This window comes from Phocoena sinus, chromosome 1 (genome assembly GCF_008692025.1).
Source record: "Phocoena sinus isolate mPhoSin1 chromosome 1, mPhoSin1.pri, whole genome shotgun sequence".
NCBI classification, from domain to species: domain Eukaryota; kingdom Metazoa; phylum Chordata; class Mammalia; order Artiodactyla; family Phocoenidae; genus Phocoena; species Phocoena sinus.
In genome coordinates this window covers 45,456,258-45,482,798 of record NC_045763.1, presented here as the reverse complement: position 1 = coordinate 45,482,798, position 26,541 = coordinate 45,456,258, and the positions used below count along the sequence as shown (strand labels likewise).

General features: G+C 44.1%; 1 protein-coding gene across 1 annotated transcript; it reads left to right on the top strand.

The window, feature by feature from the left end:
• The first annotated feature begins 290 nt into the window (after window positions 1-290).
• YIPF1 (Yip1 domain family member 1) lies at window positions 291-24,956 on the top strand. Its single transcript, XM_032629429.1, is given in 11 exon segments — window positions 291-394; window positions 676-749; window positions 1,118-1,196; window positions 5,469-5,632; window positions 10,328-10,408; window positions 10,684-10,771; window positions 16,914-17,030; window positions 20,264-20,430; window positions 20,791-20,973; window positions 24,868-24,898; window positions 24,901-24,956. Coding segments are annotated over 9 exon segments (918 nt in total). The 5' UTR covers window positions 291-394; window positions 676-749; window positions 1,118-1,165.
• The last annotated feature ends 1,585 nt before the right edge of the window (window positions 24,957-26,541 follow it).

Genomic DNA, 26,541 nt, shown 5'->3' with positions numbered 1-26,541 from the left:
AATAAGAAAAGAGGTATAACCAAACATAAAGTAAACCCCACTCTCCAGAGAATTCTCTGCGCCCCCCACCCCCGGAGCGAGGTGAGCCGAGGCGGACCCTCTCAAGTCCCCACCGGTCCGCCCAGCGCCACCTGCCTCTTTAAGAGCCGAAGCCTAGCCCTTCGAGGGGCCGCAGAGGGAGCGAGCTTTGGTACAGTTGCCCGCAGAGATCTCGGGAAGCGGCGTCTGCGGGAGGTGCTGTCTTTTTAAGGAGGCGGGGCTCTGCCCGGAGGAGGTGGAGAAGGTCTGCCCCCGGATCTCCGGTTTCCGGCAACTCGGCGGGACCAAGAGCCTGCGCGCAGAATCTGAGGCCCGAGACTTCCTCACACCAGCTGGACGCCGAGCACCCGGCGAGGTGAGGTGGAGGGGTCTGTGGGGCCGGCCCGGGACTGAGGGAGCTCGGGATCTCCTGCCCACCCGGGCCGCTGCGGCCCAGCTTCTCCTTCTAAAACACTGTGCGTGCTTCTTGGGTAGCTCTTTCCCAGACCGTCCTGGGCTCACGGTGCCCAGGCTGTAGGGTCCCCATCACTCCAGCGCCTACTAATTGCTTCGCTATGCACTAAGCGCCTTACACTTACTTGCCTCAGTTAATGGCACCCAGTATCGTGTAAGTACAATTGTGAACCCATTTTACAGATGAGGAAAATTGAGGCCCCCCAGGAGCCCACAGTCTTACGGCCAGAAGCAGCAGAATCGGGAATCAAACCCAGGTCTGTTCGACTCCAGAGGACTGTGCCCTTAAACCACTGCTAGGCTGACAGCCTTTGCTCTCCACTGCCCTCATAGACACCTGTCTCAAACCCCAGCCTCCCCTTCCTCATTCTTCCATCTCCAGGCTGCACCTGGCCCTTAACACCCACACAGTGAGATTGCATGGACCAATGGAGCCCCCCACCATTAGTTTTTTTTATAACAGTTTTAATAGTATCTGATGCTAAATGGTTATCTTTATATAAACCTATCGGATCCCACTAAAAAAGGATGCAAGGAAAAGCAATACCATTTCTAATGCTGAAATAGATTCGTTTGTAGATTTTTTAATGTTATCATATGAAATTTATTTATTTTTCCTTTTTAGAACTCTGTAAATTATCTTCCTAATAATTGGGAGAAGACCCTTGGCTGAATGGCAGCTGTAGATGACTTGCAGTTTGAAGGTACATCCGTTGGGTGCCCACCTTTTATGATCAGTATTTCTGCAGTCACAGCAGAATTTCCGTTGCTATGCTGGTGCATGTATTAAAGAAGATTATTTCAGACATCTTGGTAAAAGAATGTTTGCCACACTCAGGTTATTCTGTTTGTTCACATCAGCTGTTCTTATTTTGCCAAACAGCCCTTCAGATTGATAATATCATACACTTAATGCAGTGATTACAGAAAATGTTTATAGAGTTCTTGCTTTAGTTCAACACGCATTTATTGAGCACCTGCTTTGTGCTTAGAATTCTACTAGATACAGGAGATCAAAAGATAAAGGAGAAGCTTTTTACACTGGTAGAGTAGATAAAAGTGTAAAAAGATAATTATAATGAAATGTGATTCAGGTCATTCCTTCACTGACTCAGTAAATCTCTCATGAGTGTGACCATGAACCAGGGAATTGTTCTAGTTACCAGGGTAGAAGAGTGAACAGTTTCTTCCTTATGAAGCTCTCAGTGTAGTGAGGGAGACATTTATTTGTTAAATGATCATTTAAATATATATCTATAAACTATGAAAGTGCTGGAGGAAAAGTTCATAACTCATAACCCAGAGCCTGACCTAAGCTGGGGATTGACGAACGCTCATTTGCCTTGTAAACACTTGTATAGTATTTCCTAAATGGCAGGCAGTGTTCTAAGTGCTTTACAAATATTTACTCATTTACTCCTTATGTCAATTTTATGAAATAGTTATTTTATTCTCCCTATTTTACCAATGAGGAAACTGAAGCACAGGAAAATTAAGTCATTTGCTTAAAGGTTATAGTAAGTGGTAAAGCTGGGTTTGAACCCAGGCATCACAACATACGCTATCTTACTACTATCTAAGGAAGAGATACGATGTTTAAAGAGAAATCCACTTCATTGGCCAATACTGTCAGTTCCATCTGCAAAATACAACCAGCATCTGACCACTTCTCGTCACCTCTACCGCTATCCCACCGTGCTCAAGGTCACCATCACCTTATGTCTGGATTATAGCCCCTTACCTTCCTTCAGGTTCTTCCTGCATCCTCCCTTACCCCCCTACAGTCTGTATTTTGCAGCCAGAGTAGACCTCTAAAACCAAGTCAGATCACGTCATTCCTTCTAAAACTTGCAGTGGCTCCCATCTCACTAGGAGTGGAAGGCAGAGCCCTTTCTGTGCTTAGGAGGCCCTACATGATCCAGGCCTCCACTGCCTCTGATTTCATCTCCTGCTACTCTAGCCCTTTCTCTCTGCCTACCCACATGGGCCTCATCACTGTCCCTCCTAGATGCCAGGTACACTAACAGCTTAGGGCTTTTGAGCCATCCTTCTGTTTGGGACATTCTTAGTCCAGATAGCCACATGGCTTGTTCCCTTGCTCTGCTTAAATCTCACTTCATTCCAGAGGCCTCCTTGGTCATCCTGTCTGGGAGCACAGTGCAAGAAAGTTCAAGTGTAAAGAACAGCACGTGCAGAGTGCTTGAGAAGGGAGGAAGTCTGTTTCATTTTCTTTCCCAAGGAATTAAAAGAAGGCCAGAGTACCAGAGCACAGTTGGTGGGGGAGGCCTGTCACAAGGTGAGGTTAAGAGGAAGCAGGAGCCCAGTCACACAGGACTTTCTGCACCGTGTTAAAGACTTGGCTCTCTAGAAAAGAACAAAGGGTGCTGTGGGGGTCATGGAAGCTTCTCCGAGGAAAAATGGTAGTGTTAAATGAAAACGTGAAGGTCAGGGCCCTGCAGGTGGGGAGACATTGTGTCAGGAAAGGAACAGAGGCAAAACACAGCGTAGGATGTAGAAGCAGATAATGTTGGTGGCAGAAATAAGAAACATACAGTCTTGCCCTCAAGGCACTGAGATGGACAAGAATAACCAATACAGAGCAGAATATGTGAATAGTCACGTGCGAGGTACACACATCCTACATTAAAATCAGACTTTCCATCTGCTGTTCTTCACACACGGAACACATTTTCTGTCTTCTGGGTCTTGCTCATCCCATACTCTTTGCCTGAGATGCCATCCCCACTGCCTTCTGGCCATCCTTCTCATACGGCACCTTTTCCAAGTAGCCTTTCCTAATCCCATCAACTAGATGAGTTATCATCTCTTGAACCTCTTTGGACTTGATACCTCTAAAGTGACACTCTCTGTTCCTCCTTCTGGCATGTCATTTCCCCTGGTAAACTACTGTTTTTAAAATATGAAACTTAAATATATCTTCCTTGGACTGATTCCCTCAGGCAAAGTTATAACCATCTTTTTAAATGTCAGTGCCCTGTCCAGTCAGTAAATGATAGCAATAACAGTATTTATTATCTCATATCATCCTCAAAATCTCTCTGCGAGATAAGTATTTTCTACTTTTTATAGTTGAAGAAACAGAGACTCAGAGATACGGAGTGATTTGCCCAAGGTCATGGAGTGCTAGAGTCTTATCTTAAACAGAGGGCCCTCTCATTCCAGAGCTTCATGCTGCCAGAACATGGGGCACTGAAGCTTGGGTAGTTGTTACGGATCAGCCGCCTTATTAACTTCAGTCACTTTAATTCTCTCCATAAAACTATTTGCGTAGCTGAAAGGCAGTAAGATTGGGCTCGGTTATCCAAGAGCCCCATCCTGCTGCCATGAGTGTTCTGTTACAGTGGTGCCCTGCTGGCCTCCTTCCTGAGTCCTGCCAAATTCCACAGCTGCCCTAAATTTTATCTAAGAGCAGCTAAATAAAGTTTGTTAGGATGCCCAGAGACAGAAGTCACAATCATTGCTGGTGGACATGAATAGGTGAGGTTCTTTTGGAGAACAGTTTAGCAGTATGGCTCAAGAGCCTTAAAAATGGTCTGCACCCTTTGACCTGGTGGTCACACTGATAGTGTTCATACTAAGGCAATAACCCCAAAAGCTTTCTCCTCACAGATGCCCCTTACAGTGTTATTTGTACTAATGAAAAACGAAAAGCACCCAAACATCCAATAACAGTGGAATAATTGTGTTAACTTGGGGTGTCTCTCTCCTACTATTCCCACCTCCAGCTGATGAACTGTTATGTAGCCACGTAACTGGTCATTTTAAAGACCGATATAATATGAAAAAAATAATTTTTTATATAATCCCTGGCAGATGGAGCAGGGTACAACATTGTTTACATAGTACTGTCACATCCTAAATCAGTACGTGGTACACTGTAGGCACGCAGTAAATATTTGTTGAGTGAACGATCATCCCTGGCATGAATCTACTCTATAGAGAAAAGGAAATACACCAAAAGTTAATAGTGTTTGCTTTTATGTGGATGGGACTAAGAGTGATTTTTATTCTGTTGTTTCTACTTTCTTTCTTTCTTTTTTTTTTTTTTTTTTTGCGGTACGCGGGCCTCTCACTGTTGTGGCCTTTCCCGTTGCGGAGCGCAGGCTCAGCAGCCATGGCTCACGGGCCTAGCTGCTCTGCGGCATGTGGGATCTTCCCGGACCGGGGCACGAACCCGTGTCCCCTGCATCAGCAGGCGGACTCTCAACCACTGCGCCACTAGGGAAGCCCTCTACTTTCATTTTTGTCCTCGTGTTTTCCGTAGTGATTACATAGGACTTATTGGAAAAAGTAACTTCCATTAAGTTTTTTTGAACTTGAATCAAAGAAGAGAAGGTTAGATTGGTTACTTGCTATGGGCCAGGCACTCTGCTAAGGGCTTTGCTAAGGGCTTTACTTAAGTAATATTCCTAACTTTCCCAAAATTCCTGAAAATAAATATTATTCTCCCCATCGTATAGATGAGAACACTGAAGCTTATAGAGGTTAAGTTACTTACTCAGGCTTAAATACTTAGTAAGTAACTGAGCCAGAACTAAAATTCTGGTCTGACTTCAAATTCTGTTGTTTTCATAATCATTTTTCTTTGTCAGCTTGATTTCTAGATGAGATTTTTTTCAGAGCCTTTTGCCACTTGTCTCAGATAGGGTCTATAGCAAAGCTGAGGTTGTAACAGCTTATCTTTAAATTAAAAGTATGGCATGGGCTTCCCTGGTGGCGCAGTGGTTGAGAGTCCGCCTGCCGATGCAGGGGACGCGGGTTTGTGCCCTGGTTCGGGAAGATCCCACATGCCGCGGAGCGGCTGGGCCCGTGAGCCATGGCCGCTGAGCCTGTGCTCCGCAACGGGAGAGGCAACAACAGTGAGAGGCCCGCGTACCGGAAAAAAAAAAAAAAAATATATGGCATTTCCAGTGTGGGTAAGGTCACTGATACCCTTGTACGCTAATTGATTTCAGAATTTGGTGATACAGCCACTTCTCTAGCGGCAAACCCAGATGCCACCACAATAAGCATCGAGGATCCTGGTGAAACCCCAAAACACCAGCCAGGACCCCCAGGAGGCTCAGGGAGAGAAGAGGATGATGAGTTACTAGGAAATGATGACTCTGATAAAACTGAGGTTTGAACTTGTCTTTTAAATTGTTTCTTTCTTTTAACTTTTTTTTTAACATCTTTATTGGAGTATAATTACTTTACAATGGTGTGTTAGTTTCTGCTTTATAACAAAGTGAATCAGCTATACACATACATATATCCCCATATCTCCTCCCTCTTGCATCTCCCTCCCACCTGCCCTATCCCATCCCTCTAGGTGGTCACAAAGCACCAAGCTGATCTCCCTGTGCTATGCAGCTGCTTCCCACTAGCTATCTATTTTACATTTGGTAGTGTATATAAGTCTATGCCACTATCTCACTTCGTCCCAGCTTACTCTTTTAACTTTCAAAAACCTGGCTCATGCATTTATTCACTGTCTCCTGTGTGCCAGGTAGAATGCCAAGCAGTGGCAACACGAAGGTAAATCATGTAAATCGAGGTAAATCTGCCTTGGGGGAGAAACAGACAAGCGAACAGACCATTGTTACCCATGGGAAGCATGCTGGGGTTGTGGGAGCAGAGACAAGGGGGTTACAGAAGGCTTCCTGGAGGCAGTGACATTTAAACTGAATCTTGTTGAAAGAATAGGCGAACCCAGGAAGAAGGTGTGGAAGGTGATCTGGGCAAAGGGAACAGTTTTGGTGAAGTCACAGAGGCATGAAGGAACATGGTATAGAAAGCACATCTTCCATCTTCATGTACATTGGGAGCAAAATATAGGTGGAGACAGGAGATGAGGCTCACAGATAGGCAAGGACTCAACCCTCTGAGTATGAATTGTATTCTGAAAACTGTTGGGAGCCATTGAAAGATTTTAAACAGTATGACCAGATACGTTTAAAGATATTTAAGATACAGTGGCCCTGTGGAGTATGAGTTGGTGGGAGACGGACTAGAGGCCAGAAAACCAGGTAGGAGACTGGTGAAGTGGCCTGAACTAGAACTGGATACAGATGTTTAGCAGATGGGCTCACTAGGACTTGGTGGAAAAGGGGTGAGGAAGAGAGGGAGGATTCTATGGAGAGTTCTAGGTTTCTGCATCCGGTTGAATTTTGAATATCAGAGCTGTTTTTGATCACAAAAATTTACTTCCATGTACACTGTTGGTGCATTCCAGAAAAACAGTATTTCTAGTAATATTTTATAAATGGATCATGATCGTGATTCACTAGAGGAGTACTCAATTTATAGCAGTGTGTTCACAGGCTCATGAAATAGTGGAGTGGCAAGTGTTCTTCGTGGAATTCCATGAAATATCAAAATAAGTACCAAAGTATATGTCAAATTAAATAGCATTGTGTACTAGATATTGTGGCAAGAGCTCAGACTTAGGAGCCTGAGTTTGAATCCAGGTCTGGCCAGTAGTAATAGCTCTGTGGTCTTGGATAAGGTACTTTAATTTCCCTAGACCTGATTTCCTCTTTGGAAATATAAGAAAATAGTATACTGACTATTGTCATCATTATCATCACAACAGCTAATATTTATTCAGTGTTTAATAGCTGCCAGGTGCCATTTAAAGTTCCTTACTTGGATCATCTCATTTAATCCTTAAAACAACCCTATGCAAGGAACTATTCTCAGCTTCATTTTGTAAATGAGAAACCGGAGGCACAGAATTTAAGTGACTTGCCCCAGGACACACAACTGGCAGGTGCAGATGGAACTTTAAAGCAAGGCACTCTTGAGTCCCTCTGTATTAGAGTAGTGTATGTTAAGTGCTTATCAAAGTTGTTGGCACCCTCAGGATACAGGAATGATTTTTAGTATAACTGAGTGTATTAATTAGTTGCGGTTCTCCAGAGAAATAGATCAATAGGATATGTATATGTAGAGAAAGAGATTTACTTTTTTTTAAAATTGGTTCACATGATTGTGGATGCTTGGTGAGTCCAAAATCTGGTGGAGGATGCTGGCAGGCTGGAGACTCAGGAAAGAGAATTTGAATCCAGAGGCATTGTGCTGGAGAAGTAGGAAGAGCTGATAATTGCAGATGAAGTCTGAGGGCATCTGCTGGAGGAGTCCCTCTTGCTCAGGGGGTCACAGCCTTTGGTTCTATTCAGGCCTTCACCTGATTGGCTGTGGTCCACCCATATTATGGAGGGCAATCTGCTTTATTCAAAAAGTCCACCAATTTAAATGTAAAGCTCATTAAAAAACACCCTTACAGAAACATCCAGAACAATGTTTGATCAAATATCTGGCATCATGGCCCAGCCAAGTTGACACATAAAATTTACCATCACACGGAACAACAGCAGCCATCAAAAGTTTAAGAAGAAATGTATGGGGGAAAAAAATCTTAAAACTGAAAACATTATATCCATTCAGGGAATCGGGAAGAGGTTACCAATATTCTGATAGTGACAGAATTTCTTGACCTAGCTTATGGAACACGGGTCTCTGGTGTTCAGTATCTTGCAATATTAGAGTTGGAAAGAATCTACAGTTTCCTCTACAATAAGTCCCCTACATACAAACCTTCAAGTTGCAAACTTTCAAAGATTCGAACGTGTGTTCGCATGTCCAGTCATGTAAGTTCATGTGTCTGGCGTACATTTTCACGTGTGTGCATCCTCTACAAGTGTTTGTGCTTTTGTGAACTTTACAGTACTGTATAGAGTACAGTATCTTTATTTCAAGCCCAGGATGTCCACAAGCAAGTGTAAAAGCAGCGGTGATATAGCTTGTACAGTACTACCCAGACATCACTGGTTCGTTTTTTTAAGAGGGTAGATAGAATTGAATCCAGCAAGGAACCAGAACCTGTGCCATCAGTGGCAGGAGTGAGTGAAATTGCACCTTGCCCTCCGTGTCCTGTTGCTGAAGATCCTTCAGCTCTACCGTCTCCCACCTCTCCCTCCTCCAGTCAGTAACTCTTCTTTTTTTTTTTTTTTTTTTTTTCTTTGGTTGGTTTTTTTTTGCGGTACGCGGGCCTCTCACTGTTGTGGCCTCTCCCGTTGCGGAGCACAGGCTCCGGACACGCAGGCTCAGCGGCCGTGGCTCACGGGCCCAGCCGCTCCGCGGCATGTGGGATCCTCCCGGACCGGGGCATGAACCCGCGTCCCCTGCATCGGCAGGCGGACTCTCAACCACTGCGCCACCAGGGAAGCCCTAACTCTTCTTGCCTGTTCACTCAGTGCCAGCCCCTGTATGCTGGCTGTTATACTGTACTCCTGTACTTTTCAAGGTACTGTGCTGTACGATTAAAAATGTTTTCTTGGGCTTCCCTGGTGGCGCAGTGGTTGAGAGTCCGCCTGCCGATGCAGGGGACGCGGGTTCGTGCCCCGGTCTGCGAAGATCCCACGTGCTGGGGAGCGGCTGGGCCCGTGAGCCATGGCCGCTGAGCCTGCGTGTCCGGAGCCTGTGCTCCGCAACGGGAGAGGCCACAACAGTGAGAGGCCCGTGTACCGCAAAAAAAAAAAAAGTTTTATTTTTTGTGTTTGTTTTTCATGTATTTGTGTGAAAAGTATTACAAACCTATTACAGCGCAGTACTGTATAGCCGATTGTGTTCGGTGGGCACCTAGGCTAACGTTGTTGGACTTAGGAACAAATTGGATTTCCAAACGCACTCTCGGCGTGGAACTTGTTCGTATACAGGGGACTTACTGTATTTCAGCTTCCCTCTCAAGATATTAATGCTCTCCGTGGTCTGTTAGAAAGACAACACTTGAATACCTCTAGGAGCAGGCCGCTCATGACCGTGTAAAGCAGCCCCTACCACTTTTGGAAAACTTTAATGGTGGAAAATTTTTCCTTTACAGTGAACAAAAAATATCTGCCTATAGTACCTTCCCTCGTCTTGCAAAGGTCCTTAGAGTGCATCTGTACTTTTTGCTGTATGAATCCTCTTCAGATATCTGAGGATGGCAGTCACACTTCCTGGCATGGGGCGTGTATTCTTCTGTAGAGAGCTGTGCTCTTGGTACAGGCGTGGCCCTCCTAGTGCGCCTCTTCTAAATAGGAATTTTGGTGTTTTGTTAGAGCAGTATATTTTAGAGTGAGTCAGTATATCAGATTTTTGAGAATTCAGGTGGTGATAGTAGTGAGGATGTTGAAGCGGAGGAAGGGGAAAAGATATTAACACTGACTGCCTTCTGTAGGTACATGTTTGTGTGTGTATATACATATATATGTTGTTTTGCAGAGTAATTAAGCTAGTCCTTCCTATTATCCTATAAGGTAGATCTTGTTACCTGTACTTTTTATTTCTTTAATTATTTTATATATTTTTTTGCGGTACACGGGCCTCTCACTGTTGTGGCCTCTCCCGTTGCGGAGCACAGGCTCCGGACGCGCAGGCTCAGCGTCCATGGCTCATGGGCCCAGCCACTCTGCGGCATGTGGGATCCTCCCGGACCGGGGCACGAACCCGCGTCCCCTGCATCGGCAGGCGGACTCTCAACCACTGCGCCACCAGGGAAGCCCACCTGTACTTTTTAGATAAGGAAGACTGAGATGAGTCTAGTGATTTGATGAAGCCATCCCCTAGTGAAGGGACCAGGATTTGAAACCTTTTGGTGTGTCTTCAGAACTGATGCTTTTATGTCAGGCTGAGAATTGGGCATGGCTGTGGTAAAATTGATTGATGAATGCAGAAGAGTTTTGTCTTTCGTACATCTTGATTTTCCATTAGACCCTCTCTCTTTCTCTGGGTAGCTAGAATAAGGAAATTGCTTCTGTGTTCATTACGTTTTTTATTTTACCTCTGACAGTTACTTGCTGGACAGAAGAAAAGCTCCCCCTTCTGGACATTTGAATACTATCAAACATTCTTTGATGTAGACACTTACCAGGTTTGTAATCCAGATTTACCTTTCTTTTGTCGTATAATGCAGACTTGTTCCTTCTATGGTTAAACAATCGAGTAACGTGAAAGGTTTTGTATACTGGATATGGTCTTCAAAAGTAAAAGGTCAATTAGCATTTGAAAATACTAAATGAAATAATAAAAATAATACTAAATAAATAATAAAAGCTCTAATCACTGAGTTTCAGTTTTGCAGTGCAAACTTATTAAACTTTAAGAAAAAAAATCTTCAGTAGACTTAACTGCTGTGCTGTTTTGCAGGTCTTTGACAGAATAAAGGGGTCTCTTTTGCCAATACCAGGAAAAAACTTTGTGAGGTTGTATATCCGCAGCAACCCAGATCTCTATGGTATGTGTAGTGCTGTTTTGATTCTTTTCCATGTCCCAGCTAAGCCCAGGTGAGTGTGCGGGTTGCCTGGAAAGTCGGAGAAGCGCACTGTTGGTGGGGCATGTGGTGTTTTATTTGACTCTTCTGAGCTTTGGTAGCAACTGTTGCAAAGAATTTGGAGAAAATGCAATTGTATTTCTGTTAATGCGCTGATGACAAGTAATAGTATGTCCTTTGAAAGTCTTCAAATGACATTACAAATTCAAGACACATTAAGTCACTTGTGTAAGAGGAGATCGTTGATTTTAATTTTAGAGGATTTCGTGGTGGGGGTGAGTGTGGAGGAGCTTCTCTCATGCTTATTCATGATGTGCTGAGTTCCAGCTCTGCACAGGCTGGCTTCCCCTTGAAAGTCTATAAGAGGATGGGCCAGGGGATAATGTCATTCCGACCTCCCTGCTATCCGAGAAGGGATCAGAGGTCCATCCAGTGATCCTGAAGGGAAGGGTTCCAACAACGGTGGCCTGTGTTTGAGGGGAGAAGAGAGCCGGCGGCTCTGAGTGCTTCTGTTTGCAGGTGCCGTACGAGAGACTTGGTGCACACGGGCACACTTAATTCTTGCATCGACATTTGGGTAGGTATTATTATCCCCGTTTTTCAAAAGAGGAAGCTGGTGCTCAGTGGGGTTCAGTAATATATATGCTCAATCCTAAACATTAAGTTTCAGAGTGATTATACTTGTTGATTATAAGAGGAAAAGGAATTCAGGAGAATCCATTGTGTGCCAGTCACTACATACACTCTTTAATCCTTTTCAACAAGACTATGTATTAAGTACTCTTATCCCTGTTTTCCATGTGAGAAAACTAAAACTGGGATTTGAGACATCATGGATGAACTTGGAGGGTGTTAATGCTTAGTGAGGTATGTCAGACAGAGAAAGACAAATGCTGTATGGTATCACTTATATGTGGAATCTAAACACTAAAACAAACTAGTGAATCTAACAAAAAAGATACAGACTCACAGATATAGAGAACAAACTAGTAGTCACCAGTGGGTAGAGGGAAGGGAGGAGGGGCAAGATAAGGGGTAGGGGATTAAGAGGTACAAACTAGTTAAGTATAAAATAAATAAGCTATAAGGATATACTATGCAGCACAGGGAATATAGCAAATATTTTATAATAACTATAAATGGAATGTAACCTTTAAAAATTGTGACTCACTGTGTTGTACACTTGAAACTTACGTAATATTGCAAATCAACTATACATCAGTTAAAAAGTAAAAGTAGGGAATTCCCTGGTGGTCCAGTGGTTAGGACTCTGAGCTTCCACCGCAGGGGCTACGGGTTCAGTTCCTGGAACTAAGATCCCGCAAGTTGCACAGCATGGCCCCCCTCCAAAAAAAAAAGTAGAACTAGCTCCTAGTTCAGTTTTATGTAAAAGCCCCCATTTATTCTATTAGACCGGTGTTTTTAAGCTACAGAACCTTTTCATCAAATGGCACGGATGCCCAATATTTAAAACCAGTCAAAGTGGAGCAGCTCTGATGGAGGTTGAGGAAAGTCTCCCTTCCACTCAGCTTCCTCCTTCAGGGACAGACACAGAAGTTCCATCCAGATGTCCATGGAATTGCTGGAGCTCCAGTGAGCATAGTGTGAAAACCATTGCCTTGGCCCAGGCCTCTCAGCTAAAGGTTGCCAAGGTGGCATTTCTTTCTAGCTCTCATTCATCCTTACTTCTAACCTGAGAACTTCTTGAGAAGCAGACTCTGTGTCTGAGGAATCCACGTCGTCAGCACATGGCAGAGGGCTTGGTGCAGAGTAGGTACTCAAACAGTTTTTGAGCACCTTATTTTGTGCTAGAGACTGAGGATTCAAAGATAAAGTCATGATCTCCATCCCCAAGGAGAAAGAAGAGAGGGACCCAGCGTTTGTTGAGCAGCTAACGGGTGCCAAGCATGGAGTTCAGCACTGTTTTACTGTGTTACACTGTTTTATTTCCCACGCTCCAAGGTAGCCTTATCTTACAAAAGAGAAAAATTGAGGTTTGGGGAGGACAGCCTGCCCATAGTCACAGAGTTAGCAACAACAACAACAGTAATAGCAAACACACATAGAATGCTTGATATATTCCAGACACTGTTACTAGGGAACAACCTGTATTAACTCATGTAATCCTCACAATAACCCCAACTTTATGAGGTAGGTACTATTGTTATCCCCATTGTATAGATGAGGACACTGTGTCGCACAGAAGTCTAGCAACTGGCCTAAGATCACGCAGCTAGTAAGTGGCGGAGGATTCAAATCAGTACTGTAGCTCATAATCCATATTCTTCATCACTGTGTTTGGCTGTCTCTCGTGACAAGGCCAGGATACAAACCCAAAGCATCCTTCTTCCCACAACAGTATTAATCTCATGAGCCCATAGACGTGGTTAAAAAAAGAAGGTACAATCTCGGTAAAGTGTTTTCTAGCAGAGAGGGCTGAGCCTCGTGGGGTGGGTTGGAGGAAAATGGTCAGGAACAAGGTGACAGAAGAGCCAGTCTGCAGAATCTGAGGGAAAGACTGATGAATTTGACTACACTTAAACTAAAATTTAAAATTTCTGGGCTTCCCTGGTAGTGCAGTGGTTAAGAATCTGCCTGCCGATGCAAGGGACACGGGTTCAAGCCCTGGCCCGGGAATATCCCACATGCCGCGGAGCAGCTAAGCCCGTGCGCCACAGCTACTGAGCCTGAGCTCTAGAGCCCGCAAGCCACAACTACTGAGCCCACCTGCCACAACTACTGAAGACTGCACGCCTAGAGCCCGTGCTCCGCAACAAGAGAAGCCACCGCAATGAGAAGCCCGCGCACCACATCGAAGAGTAGCCCCCGCTCACCGCAACTAAAGCCCGTGCACAGCAACGAAGATCTAACACAGCCAAAAAAATAAATAAAAATTTCTACACCACAAAATAAACCATAAGCAAGGTAAAAAATAAATAAATAAACCACAGACCAGAGATAATATTTCAATGCACATAACCCACAAAGGATGCAAAGCAAGTGTACATGTAGGATGCCTACCGATTATGAGAATAAAACCAAGTATAAGTGCTGGGGGAAAATGAGCAATTCACAGAAAAGGAAACCCAAATGGCCAATAAATATAGGAAAAGATAGTTATCCCTACCTGAAATAAAAAATCAAACAGGATATTATTTATGTCCATTATTTTAGGAAGCATACAAATTGGCTTGTCTTCATTCATTCAATTAATTCAACAAACACGGAACACTTACTCTTCTAGGCACTGGAGGTACAGTAGTAAATAACACACAAAAATCCCTGCCCTGAGGGAGTTTATAATCTAAGTTTAACAATAGACAAAGAAAATAGGTAAAATATCAATACATAGTGTGCTAGTGATAAATGCTAAGGTGAACATTTAAAAGGAGAGAAGAAAGACAGTAAATGTTTGTGTAGGTGGGTGGATTTGAAATTTAAAAACTTTTAAAATTTATTTGAGTAAATGCCTGAAGGAATTGGGAGCAATACATATAGGTATCTCAGGGAAGAGCATTTGAAACAGAGAGCTCAGCACGTGCAAAGGCCCTGGGGCAGGAACTTGCCTCATGTGCTCAAAGAATAGTGAAGAGTCTAGTGTGACTGGGCCAAAGTGAACAAGTGTGTCTAGTGGCTGAGGTCAGAGGGACAGTGTGGAGGGGCACATCATGTAGGGTCTTGTAAGCAAGTGAAGACTTTGGCTTTTGCTTGAGTGAGATGCCATCGAAGGGTCTGAACAGAGGAATGACCTACTCTAAGTCAGCTTTTCATAAACATTGATACCAACTATTGCCAAGAATGTGGAGCAAGGCGAACTTTTGTATAATGTGGGTGGGTATGTAACTGGTGCCACAAATTGGAGCAGTTTGAAGATGCTCACACCCTACAACTTAGCAGTTCTACTCCTAGATAAATAGTCTTAGTGAAACTCACATATATACAAGAAGGCATGTAGAAGAATATTATTATTCATTACCTCAGCATTGCTTGTAATAGCAAATATTTAGAAATGACCAAAATATTCATCAGCAGAAGCATGGATCAGTAAATTATGGTGTGTTCATATATGGAATTTTGTAGGTCTTAGAAATGAATGTGATCTATAAGCATCAACATGGATACATCTCAGAACGATAGTCAATTTAAGAAAAAGCATGTTGTAGAAGGATATAAGTAGTATGACAGCATTAGAAAGATTTGAAAAAGAGGCATGATGGGTATACCACTGTTTGTTTTATCATTTTTTGGCTTTTCTGTATGTTAGAAATATTTTATAACATAAAATGCACAATACAAACTAAATTAACGCTCCCTCCCACCCCACCCCATAATTAGAGTAGGAATTTGGCAGGAACGAGGAAGAAAGAAGACAGAATGCAGCATTGTGGCAGGCCTGGTGGTTGTGCTTCTCTAGAGGCCAAGCAGGTGGTTGTGCTTCTCTAGAGGCCAAGCTTCCTGTATGCCTGAGTGCACCAGAGGCAGCAACTGTGTCTGTCACACATCACTGTGTCCCCAGCACCAGCCCAGGGCCCAGAGGATAGTAGGTATTTAGTAAATAATGGCTGACAGGATCCGATAGTCTCTGCTTTCTAGTTATGGGTACTATAATATTTTGACCGCTTGTGGTCGCATGCTTTGATGGTCTCAGCCCATCAACAGCACGTCAGTTTTGTTCATTCAGTAAAGCTTTTGGGGATTTTTAAATTATTGTTGTTGGTTGTAGGGTTTTTTTTGTTGTTGTGGTTAAATATTTTATGTGTTAGTCACTCAGAATAATACAGTGAACAGGATCTAATCCTTGGCTATATCAGGGCGCCTGCAGGCTAGTGAGTAAATGGCACTCCTTGGGAAGCTGATGTTGGTGGCTCTCTGGAGCCTCCCGGTCAAGTGCTTGCGCTCCCTTTCCCACCTTAAGGAAGCAACTTGACTTCGAAAAGTGCTCATGCATTTCTGCTAGTCATCTCCCCCAACACAATAATTTTCTTAATTTTATATGTCAAGGTGCCTGCAGTTATCCCAAAAGATATTGCAGAATATTAGTGAAATTGAAAAATGAAATTCATAAAATTTATTAAAATCTCTAAATTTAAAAATTGTATTTGTTCTAATAGTCCTTTTTCTAGATGGGGAGAAACAAGGATGGTGTTCATGAAATCAAGCGAAATAATGAAAGGGATTTACAAAGCATGGTGCACTCATCCACTTAGTGGAATTTTTTATAATCACTAAAAAAGAATTAGCTGATTTTTATGAATAGCTATAGTAGAATCTCCAGAACATAATAAGGTGGAAATACTTATGCTTGTTAGCGTTTGTATAAAGTGCGTGCACACACACACACACACACACACACACACACACACATACACAAATATGCATTTGCTTATATGTGTATAGGAATCTCTGGCAGGATTCACCAGAAACTGGTTACAGCGGTGAGCTCTGTGGAAGCAAAATGCATAGCTAGGGAACAGAGAGGAAAGGAATTTTACTTTTCTCTATATTCCCTTTTTGTGCCTTTTGAACACTGAACTATGTGCATGTATTACTTTTTGATTAAAAAAAAAAATAAAGACGCACATACACGGTGATTTGTTAGATTAAATGAACCCTTTCCTAAAGTGTTCTGCTTGCCCTACTCTTCCATTTAGACAACAAAGGACCTATCTGATTTAAAATCTTTTTCTCTGGCATTAACATTTGGTACTTATGTAAAGGAAGTAACCTTTGCTTCCTGTATCCTGATGGTGAAGGTTTAACAAAATGTCCATAAATTTTTTTTGATGTTCCTCCAATAAAAGAAACTATAAGCAAATCAGTGTCTTTATTCATCTAATCATGGAAGGTGTTTTGGTCTGTGCATTTCAATCCCCCTTGTCTTTAAGGCAGCTAATTACTGAGTTGCATGTTTGACCTTTTAAAAAAGAAAATCTCCACTAAACGAGTACTGATTCCATCTAAAATTCCTTTTCCCTTCCCTTTAGATTCCATCTAAAATTCATATTCACCTCACATGGATAGGGTGAGGGAGATAAGAAATTATTTTGTGAGAGCCTAAAAGCTGGTTCTTCATTTACTTGTCTGAATTTTCTGGTTTGCTTTGCAGGCCCCTTTTGGATATGTGCCACGTTGGTCTTTGCCATAGCAATTAGTGGGAATCTTTCCAACTTCTTAATCCATCTGGGAAGGAAGACATACCATTATGTGCCCGAATTCCGAAAAGGTTGGTGAATAGCTTGACTCATTTGGAATGCTGTTAGTTGGTAACCGTGAGTTCTTTCTACCCACTGAGCTCTTAGACCCCTGTCTGTAGGTCCTGCAGCCCTTTTTTTCCTGTATTTAAGGGCTCAAAATTAATCATCCGTCTATATAAATCCACATAGTCGTTTTATTTTCTATTGTGGTAAAATATATATAACCTACAATGTACCATTTTAACCATTTTTAAGTGTATAGTTCAGTGGCATTAAGTATATTCAATATTGTGAATCCATATACTCTTGGAAAACTGTAAGGCAAGACCCCATAGCAATCGGAATTTATCCAAAGAAAAATGTACAAAATAAGTAAAAAGCAGTGTGCATGAAAGTCTCCACTGTAGCATTATTTGTATTATCCAAATGTTGGAAACAATAGGGGCATTGTTATTTAAGGCATGATGACTCAGCTAGCTGGGTCTGTAGCCATTAATTATGAAGCATTTAGAGCAACATGGAAAACTCATAATCCACACTTAGGCCGGGGGCTTCCCTGGTGGCACAGTGGTTGAGAGTCCGTCTGCTGATGCAGGGGACACGGGTTTGTGCCCTGATCTGGGAAGATCCCACATGCCGCGGAGCGGCTGGGCCCGTGAACCATGGCCTCTGAGCCTGCGTGTCCGGAGCCTGTGCTCCGCAACGGGAGAGACCACAACAGTGAGAGGCCCGCGTACCACACACAAAATAAAAAAACAAACTTAGGCCAGTGCTGTTAGCAGCTTTGTTAAAGAGAAGTTTACAAATGGTCAGGGCCCAGGAGGGAGAATGCAGAAGTGAACGTGTCCTAGTGATGGGCTTGTGGATGATGTGCTTATTTTAAAACGTCCTTTCTTGTGGCAGTATTGGATAGCTGGGGAAAAAAAACCAAACAGCTTTGAGGGATTTGCAGATGTCAGCCACCCCAAGTTGGAGGTGTTTGGCTCTGCAGGAGATTGGCCTGTGCCACTTTCTCCATTCTCTCCTTCCCTCCCTCCGTCCCTTCTGGCCTGCTCTCCTGTTGAAAGGCTGTGTAAGAGCGTGGGCTCGGGAACCAGGCCATCGGCTTCAGGCTCCAGCTCCACCATTCACTAGCTTCTACCTTGCTGGGCAAATTATTTCATCTCTCTTGGCCTCAGATTCCTTATCAGTGAAATGCGAATAAGAATACCTATATTATAGCGCTATTGTAAGAATAAAGAAGTGATGTATGTAAAGAGGTTAGAATAGTGCCTTGTACAAAAAGAGTTCAGTAAAATTAACTATTGCTATATATGTATGTACACATATCTGTGTGTCTGTAGAGAAATGTATTTACCTGTGTGTATGTCCATGTAGCCTTCCTTTCGTCCCCTCTACCCTCCATGCCCATTTTCCCTTCTTCTCTCCTCCATTATGGAGTCAGACCTGGATTCAGTCCCAACTCCATTTGTCAGGTAACCTTGGTTTAAGTTTAACTCAATAAATGTTATCCATGAACTATCAATATGCCTTCAAGTAGCTCAGTGGTTAAGTAAAGAAAAACAGGTAAATGGATATTGCTGTAATAAATGGTATGTGTTAATTTCTATATCAGAAGCCTGTAGAGGTATATTGACAGAGAAGAGGAGTGAATCACCCTGCCTGAGGGTGTGGAAGCTGTGGGGGGAGCGGGGAGGGCAGAGGTCAGGGGTCCTTGTCTGTTCTTATCCTGTTTGGCTGGGCATCCCAGTGGGAGTCATGGGATGTATGTGCCAGTAAGATAGTCGTTGACTCGATCAATAAATATTTTTCCATTTTATGTAAAGATTATAAGTCACACATCCAAGGTCATGTCCCGCTTCTACCACTTATTAATTATTTGACCCTAACCAAACCACTTAGTTCTCTGATCCTGTTTCCTCATCTCTAAAATAAAGATATAGATTATATGAAATAATGTGTTTATATACAAGTTAACAATATAAAAAGCTTATTCTTGATTGGGCATTTATTATTTATCAATCAGTGTTCTAAATATACGTGTTTTTACTCATTGAATTCTCCTAGTAATCTTATAAGGTAGTGTACTATTATTATTCCCATTTTACAGATGAGAGGCAGGAAGGTTAAGTAACTCACCACCCAGGTCTACTCAACTGTAAGTGGCAGAGCTAGGATAAGAGTCTGCATATACAGTCTGTAGCTCTGACTGTTGAACAATGTTACCTCTCAGTAAAGCACTCAGTGTAATGCCTGACACCCAGTGGACAGCTGTAGTCACTGTAGCAGTTCCCTTCCCCTCCCTTTAGTTATTCAAGAAAAAGGCAGTATATATCAGCAGAATTACATTTGGCTTAATGCTGGAGTTCCCCATGTGAAAAAAACTGCTCTGGGAGCTGAAAATGTTTTGGACAGTCACATATCTTACCCAGAGTCTGACTGTAGTTGCTAGGAGTGCCTTTGTTCTTGCCAAGAGCGTTCAGTGGATTACCTGGTGACTTTCATCTGGGAAGGGCTGGTGTTGCGGACTGAGCCGCTTATGATCCTCCACTCCAGAAGAGGGAGGACGAATCCTCTAGGGCGTGCTGCTAGAGGAGGGGGAGGGAGGAACAGTAATACACTGAACATTGCTCCTCTGAGGAGCCGCTAAGTAGCATTTCCACCACAGAGACTGAATTATTTAAAGAAGAAAGTGGAACTGGAGACTATTCCAAGCAATTCATCGGTGAGCTGGAACTCCCTATTTCAGAGACAGAAGGAACTCTAAGTAGCACGTAGAACAAGTTAATCTGAACCCAGGTCATTTTCGTAAATTTGCTAAAGAAATCAGTGTCAGCTCTTGTTATATTAGGAAGGAAGATGTGTTCTTCCAAGGGGATAGTTGACTTGTATTTGATTGAAATGTTCTGTGTATTTAAACACTTGCAGTATGGCCCTCGGAAGTATTTCAGTTGCATAATTCAGTTGTTTAATACTGTTAGTTGTTAGTAATTAAGTGAATTATAGAAACCATAGGAAAGACTACTGGTCATCACCACAAACACAAATGCTAAAGGGGCATGGATTCAGCACATTTATAGAGCACCTACTGCTGGTTGGGTACTGTGCCAGGCTCAGGGGTTGAGACCAGTAAGACACGATCCCCTGATCCAGTGAGGCAGGTGGACACTCCTGCAGGGAGTAAGTCCAGCAGGTACCGGAAGTGCCGTGACAGTGAGTTAAAGGCATGGTGGAATTAAAACTTGTGTCCTCTCGCCCTCAGTGTCCATCGCAGCCACAATCATCTATGCCTATGCCTGGCTGGTTCCTCTTGCACTCTGGGGTTTCCTTGTGTGGAGAAACAGTAAAGTTATGAACATCGTTTCCTATTCATTCTTGGAGATTGTGTGCGTCTATGGATATTCACTCTTCATTTATATCCCCACAGCGGTAAGTACCACGCTGATTCTGAGTGAGGCCCTGTTCTTAGTGGAAAATTCAACCAGCATCATTATTTCTAGCCTAACACTGATGTGCATCTGAAAAATACCCCTTGAATTTAGAAGTTTAGTGGGAATGGAGGCCGGGGAGCCAAGTGCTTTCCCTGGATCCTGAGCCCTTTGTTAGGAACGCGTTCCCCTCAGTCTGCACGCTGGTGGCGTTTCTCTGGGCTGTTCTGGGAAACCCGAGTGGCAGCGAAGGCCCAGCTGCTGACAGGCTCCTGGGCCTTTATGAACACGTGTGCCTGGAACGAACAAATGCCTCGCTGAATGCCTCCCCCAAGCCCTCCCCGCCCTCCTTTTCTTTCAGATACTGTGGATCATCCCCCAGAAAGTGGTCCGCTGGATTCTAGTTATGATTGCCCTGGGCATCTCAGGCTCTGTCTTGGCAATGACATTTTGGCCAGCAGTTCGTGAGGACAACCGACGCATCGCATTGGCCACAGTTGTGACGATTGTGTTGCTTCACATGCTGCTTTCTGTGGGCTGCCTGGTATGGTCTCATTCCGATGCTCTTCCGGTGCACTTTAGCTGCAAATGCTAAGACCTCAAACTGTTAGGCAGCACGGCTCTTTAAAAATTGGCTCCATGAAATAAATATCGTTTTAAATAGACTGTCCTAGATGAGAAATAATAGTCATGAGAATTTGATTATAATCTCTGACTTCACCTAACTTCCGAAGTTTGGTTGAGATTTGGTGTCTGGCCAGAGGAAGTAGGGGTGGATGAGTGTCTACATATAGAGCTGGGGAGGGGAGGGTCCGGGGGGGCGGGGGTTCCACCTCTGGATGCTTTTACTGGTTTTCTGCACAGACTCAGAAAGAGTTTTGAAATTCAGCGTTTCGTAGGTAGAAAGCTCGAGAATGAAGTCAAAATAGGAAAAAGTTATCTTTAAGATGAACAACATTTAAAACAATGTTTGAATTAATGTGTTTAGGTATCTTTTTAGGGAAACCGTGTGCTTTTGAGTCAGACAGGCCCAGATTGAAGACCAGCTGTGTCACTCACTGGCTGTATGAGCTTGGGCAGGGAACCTAACTTCTCTGAATCTGAATTTCTTAATCTGCAACGTGGGTATAATAGTTCTTGCCACAGAGGGTTGTTCTGAGGATAAAATAAAATAATACATATAAAGCACTTAACATGGAATTTGTCCCATAAATTAGATCCCTTTCCTTTGATCCTAAGGAGACATGTTCTTTGTAATTTCTGTACACATTGTGTGTAAAACTTGCTGCCCATGGCCTTAACAAGGCCTGGTATAGGTTTTTTAAAAAATCCAAATCCAAGACTGTTAAGGTCATGGCTGCCCACAGGAAAATGTTCACATAGCACATGGCCAGACCCTTGGTCAGACTTTGCAGTTACAGGAGTAAAGATTTCTTTGGCACTGTTTGATCTTGAATATTTTCTGTAGACAACCATGGTCTCATTAAGTGCTTGAATAAGATCCCAATACTTTATCATTGAACAAGTCTCATAAAAAGTGCCGAGTTCTTGGTTGACATGCATTTTACATATGCCTCAACTTTAACCCCTTGAGACAGCAGAGTGACACTGTTAATGTCTGGCACTTGGAATCTCTGGGCTGATGCCTAGAAATGCTGCTGTGACCTTCCTGTGACCCTCCTGTCTGCTGAGGAAGAATGTGCTTTGCACTGTGACTAACTCTCTCGCTATAATGCCTCTCACTGGTGTCTTCCCATCTCTCTTTTGAATTTTCTGTGTGTGTGTGTTATGACCTTGTTAAGAAGTTGGTGAGGGGAAGGAGGCAGGAGAAAGGCGTTGCCGTGTTCTGTTCTGTAAAGAGTAGAGAGGCGCAAGGCAGATGGGGCTATGGAGCAGGGAGGTGTTGTTGTTATTAACACGTTTAATTTGGCACCTGTGGCCAGGATCTTTTACCTCCTAGGCCTACTCCTCCCTTTTGGGGTAAATGACACTGAAGTTAGGGTTTACCTGCCCATCTTACTACTCAGGAACTTTCTAAAAGAGAGCATCATAATGAAGTAGAAAGAGCACTCAGTGCTGCTTAGCACTGAGAGCCTAGGCTCTCAGAACTCAGAACCTGGGTTTCCTCATCTGTCAGGGAGATTCATATTTCGTGGGCTTTGGTGAGACGCAGTGAAATGGCTGTGAAAGCGCTTCGTATGCTGTGATAGTTCCTTCAGATGTAAAGAAGTTATTGAACGAGCCCTGTGTCATCAGAAACTGCTAGGGCCACTCTGCTGCCTGTTCCTCCAAGTGCCCCAGTAAGAGCGGTCCCAGGCCACAACTCTAGGGACAGTGCCCTTTCATTGGTGCCCCTCCCTGGCATCTTCCCATCTCTCTCCTGAACTTCTTACACGCGCACACACGGTTGAGAAGTTGGAGGAGAGAAGGAGGCAGGAGAAAAGACATTGCCCTGTTCAGTTTTAAGGGACTCAGGGGAGCAGGGCAGATTGGATGGTGGAGCAGGTAGCTAATTGCAGGTGTAGGACCGCTTCTTGGACGGGAGGCACAGTTTTCTTTCCTCGAGGAAGGGAACCATTTGTTTAGCCAGGGGCCCACTGGGTCTGGGGTTTTGTTGTCTCAACTCCATCACTACCTGCTTTTTTGCTTATTAGTTCACCCCTCTGGACCCCCACCTCCTCACTTAGAAAAAGAAGTAAAGATGTTACCACAAGGATGAATGATATGTACGATTACTATCACTGCAAAGGCAGGGAGAGGAAATGACAGTGAGGGGCACTGGCTGAACCAGACAGCTTGGCCTTCTCACTGTCCCCTGGGGAACACGAATTGGTGTTTTCGCCTTAGTGCAGTGAAGCATATGACAGCCCAGCACCTGCTGTGGGTCCCTTGGTGCTTGTACTTGTACACAATCTCTAAGTTGGTCCTGGAACACACCTGGCAGGGAGACTAAGGAGGCACTAGAGGTTGCATCCTTGGCTGGTATGTTTGGAGATGCACAAAACCTGTGTTTGAGGTGGTACTGCTCCGAGTAGAGGGTCTGTGCCCTAGTGTTTGTGGAATTAATTTTTATTTTCGTGGATTATTTTTTCCAATCCTTTCATTTAACAGATAAGACTTGTCCAAAGTCATAGTGTGAGTTCCTAGCAGAGCCAGGTTTAGAAGCTGGGCTTCCTGGCTTATTCCATCTGGTGAGGGTTTCCTCCAGGAACCTGGAAGATAGTCGTTGTTCTTGCATCCTGGGGGCTTCTTGGCTCAGTGCACCCACAAGATAACTGGAGGGGCCCAACGCTAGTAGCCTGGCCCCTGCCCCTGCTCGGGTTAGGGACCATTCTTCTCCTTCCTCCTGAAAACAGCTGCTGGAAGGGGCCTTGGGGAGGAAGGCTTTTAAAACTACTAGAATTGCCCAGGGGGAATGTGACAAACTAGAGGGAGTCTGCAGCTAGGAACTTTTTGAAATGGATTGTTGAAGACTTAACTCAAAATGAATTATGTTGGGGGAAACTCCAGAGTGTTGTGTTGGCGCCCCCTTCTGGCTGCTAGAGAGCAGAGCTGGTGAGATGGCTCTTGACTTGGTGGCTTTTTATCTTTTTTACCTTCCTGAGGCCCCGGCTCCAGGGGCGGAAGTCATGCGCAGGCAGTGGTCCCTGATTTACTAACGGGTTCACCTGTCCTTCGAACAACCCGAGTTCAAGGCTAAGTGAGATTGGTATTTTCCTGGGCTCACGTTAGGCTTCTCAGACCCCAAAACAGGTGGGAGATCCTCCCTGATGTTTTTCCGTTTTCCCACCTCCTTCTGAATTTTTGATAGTTAAATTGTAGATGGTGAGTGGAAGCACTTACCAAACCTTTCATTTCCAAGTTGAAGAATTAAGAGTGTGAAGGCCTGCCTAGCACTTTCTGGTGAAAGGTCTTTACGGGCAGCCGACTGGTTTGGCAGCATTCTACCTTGGTTCAGTTCATTAATTGATGTTTACACGGTGTGCCCGGCCCTGTGTGAGGGGCTGGTGACGCAGAGACCAGAAGGACACGGTCTTTGGAGGAGAGACTGTGGTGATTGACAACTTGAGCTTTGCAGTCGGAAAGACCAAGCATTTGAGTCCTGGCTGCACCACTTGCTGTGCACCTAATCGAAATGGCAGCCTCTCTGAGCCTCAGTTTCTCCATCTGTCAGATGAGGGTAGTGATAACAACCGCCACCGAGTTGTTAACGAAGATTAAGTCATAGGTAGCAAGTGCTTAATAAATGGTAGCAAAGTTTAAAACGGCAGGTCTCAGTCGAGTAAGAGACAGAAACAAGGGACAGTTCAGTGATGACCAGTGCAGTGGGGGAAGTGTAGGGGCCACGAGAGCCCAGCGGTACTGTCAGCGTGGAGTCTAGGACACGCACCTGGACCATTACTTGTTAACCACCCTCATGGGTCTCCTTTTCCTGCAGGCCTACTTTTTTGACGCACCAGAGATGGACCATCTCCAACAAGCACAGCTGCTCCAAACCAAACAGCTGCAGCAGCCAAGTCCAGCTAAAGGGGAAAGTGAGCGATTATCTTTTCATCTGCCCGCTATGAGGTACAGTAAAAATGGGCAGGGGCATCAGTCCTGCTGCTGTTAGCAACGAAAGCACTGAGAGGGCCAGGCCCTTCTATCTGTCTGCATGATTCCGTGTGGTGTGCACACGCATGTCCCTGTGTGTGTCCCCCTTGCTGAGGCTTCAGTTGGGAAGTAGACCCATCTGGCTTTATACATTTGGGAAACACGAGCTCTCAGAATTCTCCTGTAAGAGGAGTTCCTGCCTTTTAGCCCCAGCATCCCTCTTCTCTACTCCACTGTCCCCTTCCCAGCAGCACAGCATGGGTTTGTTCCATTTGATTACAGTCTAGTGGTTTTCTCCAGTTTCTCTGTGACTTCTCAGGCTGGCCTCAGACCCTGAGTGTGACCGCTCTTGAATTACTCATGCAGTTCTCCGAAGCTTACCAGTTCTCATGCCCAGTTTGTTTCTGGGCCTCTTTGATGATTCCACTGTTGTTGGTTAGCTCAGAGGGTCAGAGTACAGGAAAAAGACCCTGTTCCTTCCATGGCTAGTCTCTCGCCTCCCCGTTCCACCTCCTCTGTGTTCTGAGCCTGCAGCCATGCTGAGCTGCTTGCCAATCTCCAGAACACATCCTGCCTTTGCACTTGCTGATCCAGTTGTCTGAAATGTTTCCTTCCCTTCCAGCAGTCATCACTTACCTGTGAACCCATTAAACCCTATATTATACATCACTTTATTAGTGGTGCTCGAAACACCAGTCACTCACTGTCAGTGTGTCCATCTGCTTATCCGTTTGTTCACGCATTATTCATCTATTTGTCCTCCATGTCTCAGGGTGTCTCCCCATAAGAATGAGGAATGGGTATTTCTCTGTTTCTCTCATTGCCCACCACATGACGTGGTATATACAGTGGGTGCTCAGTAAATGTTTGTGGAATGAATGAATGAAGCCACACTCTGCACATGATCTCACTGTGGGCCAAGAACCTTTACTCTGTGTTGTAATCATGGGCTGGCCTTTCTGCCCAAGCTGCTATCTCCCAGAGCAACAGGGTGTGGTGCAATGACCAGGGCCTTTAGAGTCAAACAGAATGAAAATCCCTGCCCTACCATGTACTAACAGTGTGCCTGGGGCAAGGGGCTGACTCTCTCTGAGCCTCAGCTAACTTACTATGAAATGAAGATGATACAGTCTACAGGCATACCTCGGAGATATTGTGGGTTCAGTTCCAGACCACCACAGTAAAGTGAGTATTGCAGTAAAGCAAGTCACATGAATTGTCTGGTTTCCTAGTGCATATACAAGTTATATTTACACTATGCTGTAGCCTATTAAGTATGCAACAGTATTATGTCTAGAAAAGCAATGCACATACCTTAATTAGAAAATATCAATACTTCATTGCTTAAAAAAATGCTAACCATCATCTGAGCCCTCTTTGAGTCCTAGTAGTAGTGACATCAGAGATCACTGATCAGAGATCCCCATAACAAATAGGATAATAATGAAAAAGTTTGAAATATTTCAAGAATTACCAAAATGTGACACAGAGATGAATGCTCTTGGGAAACGTGCCAATA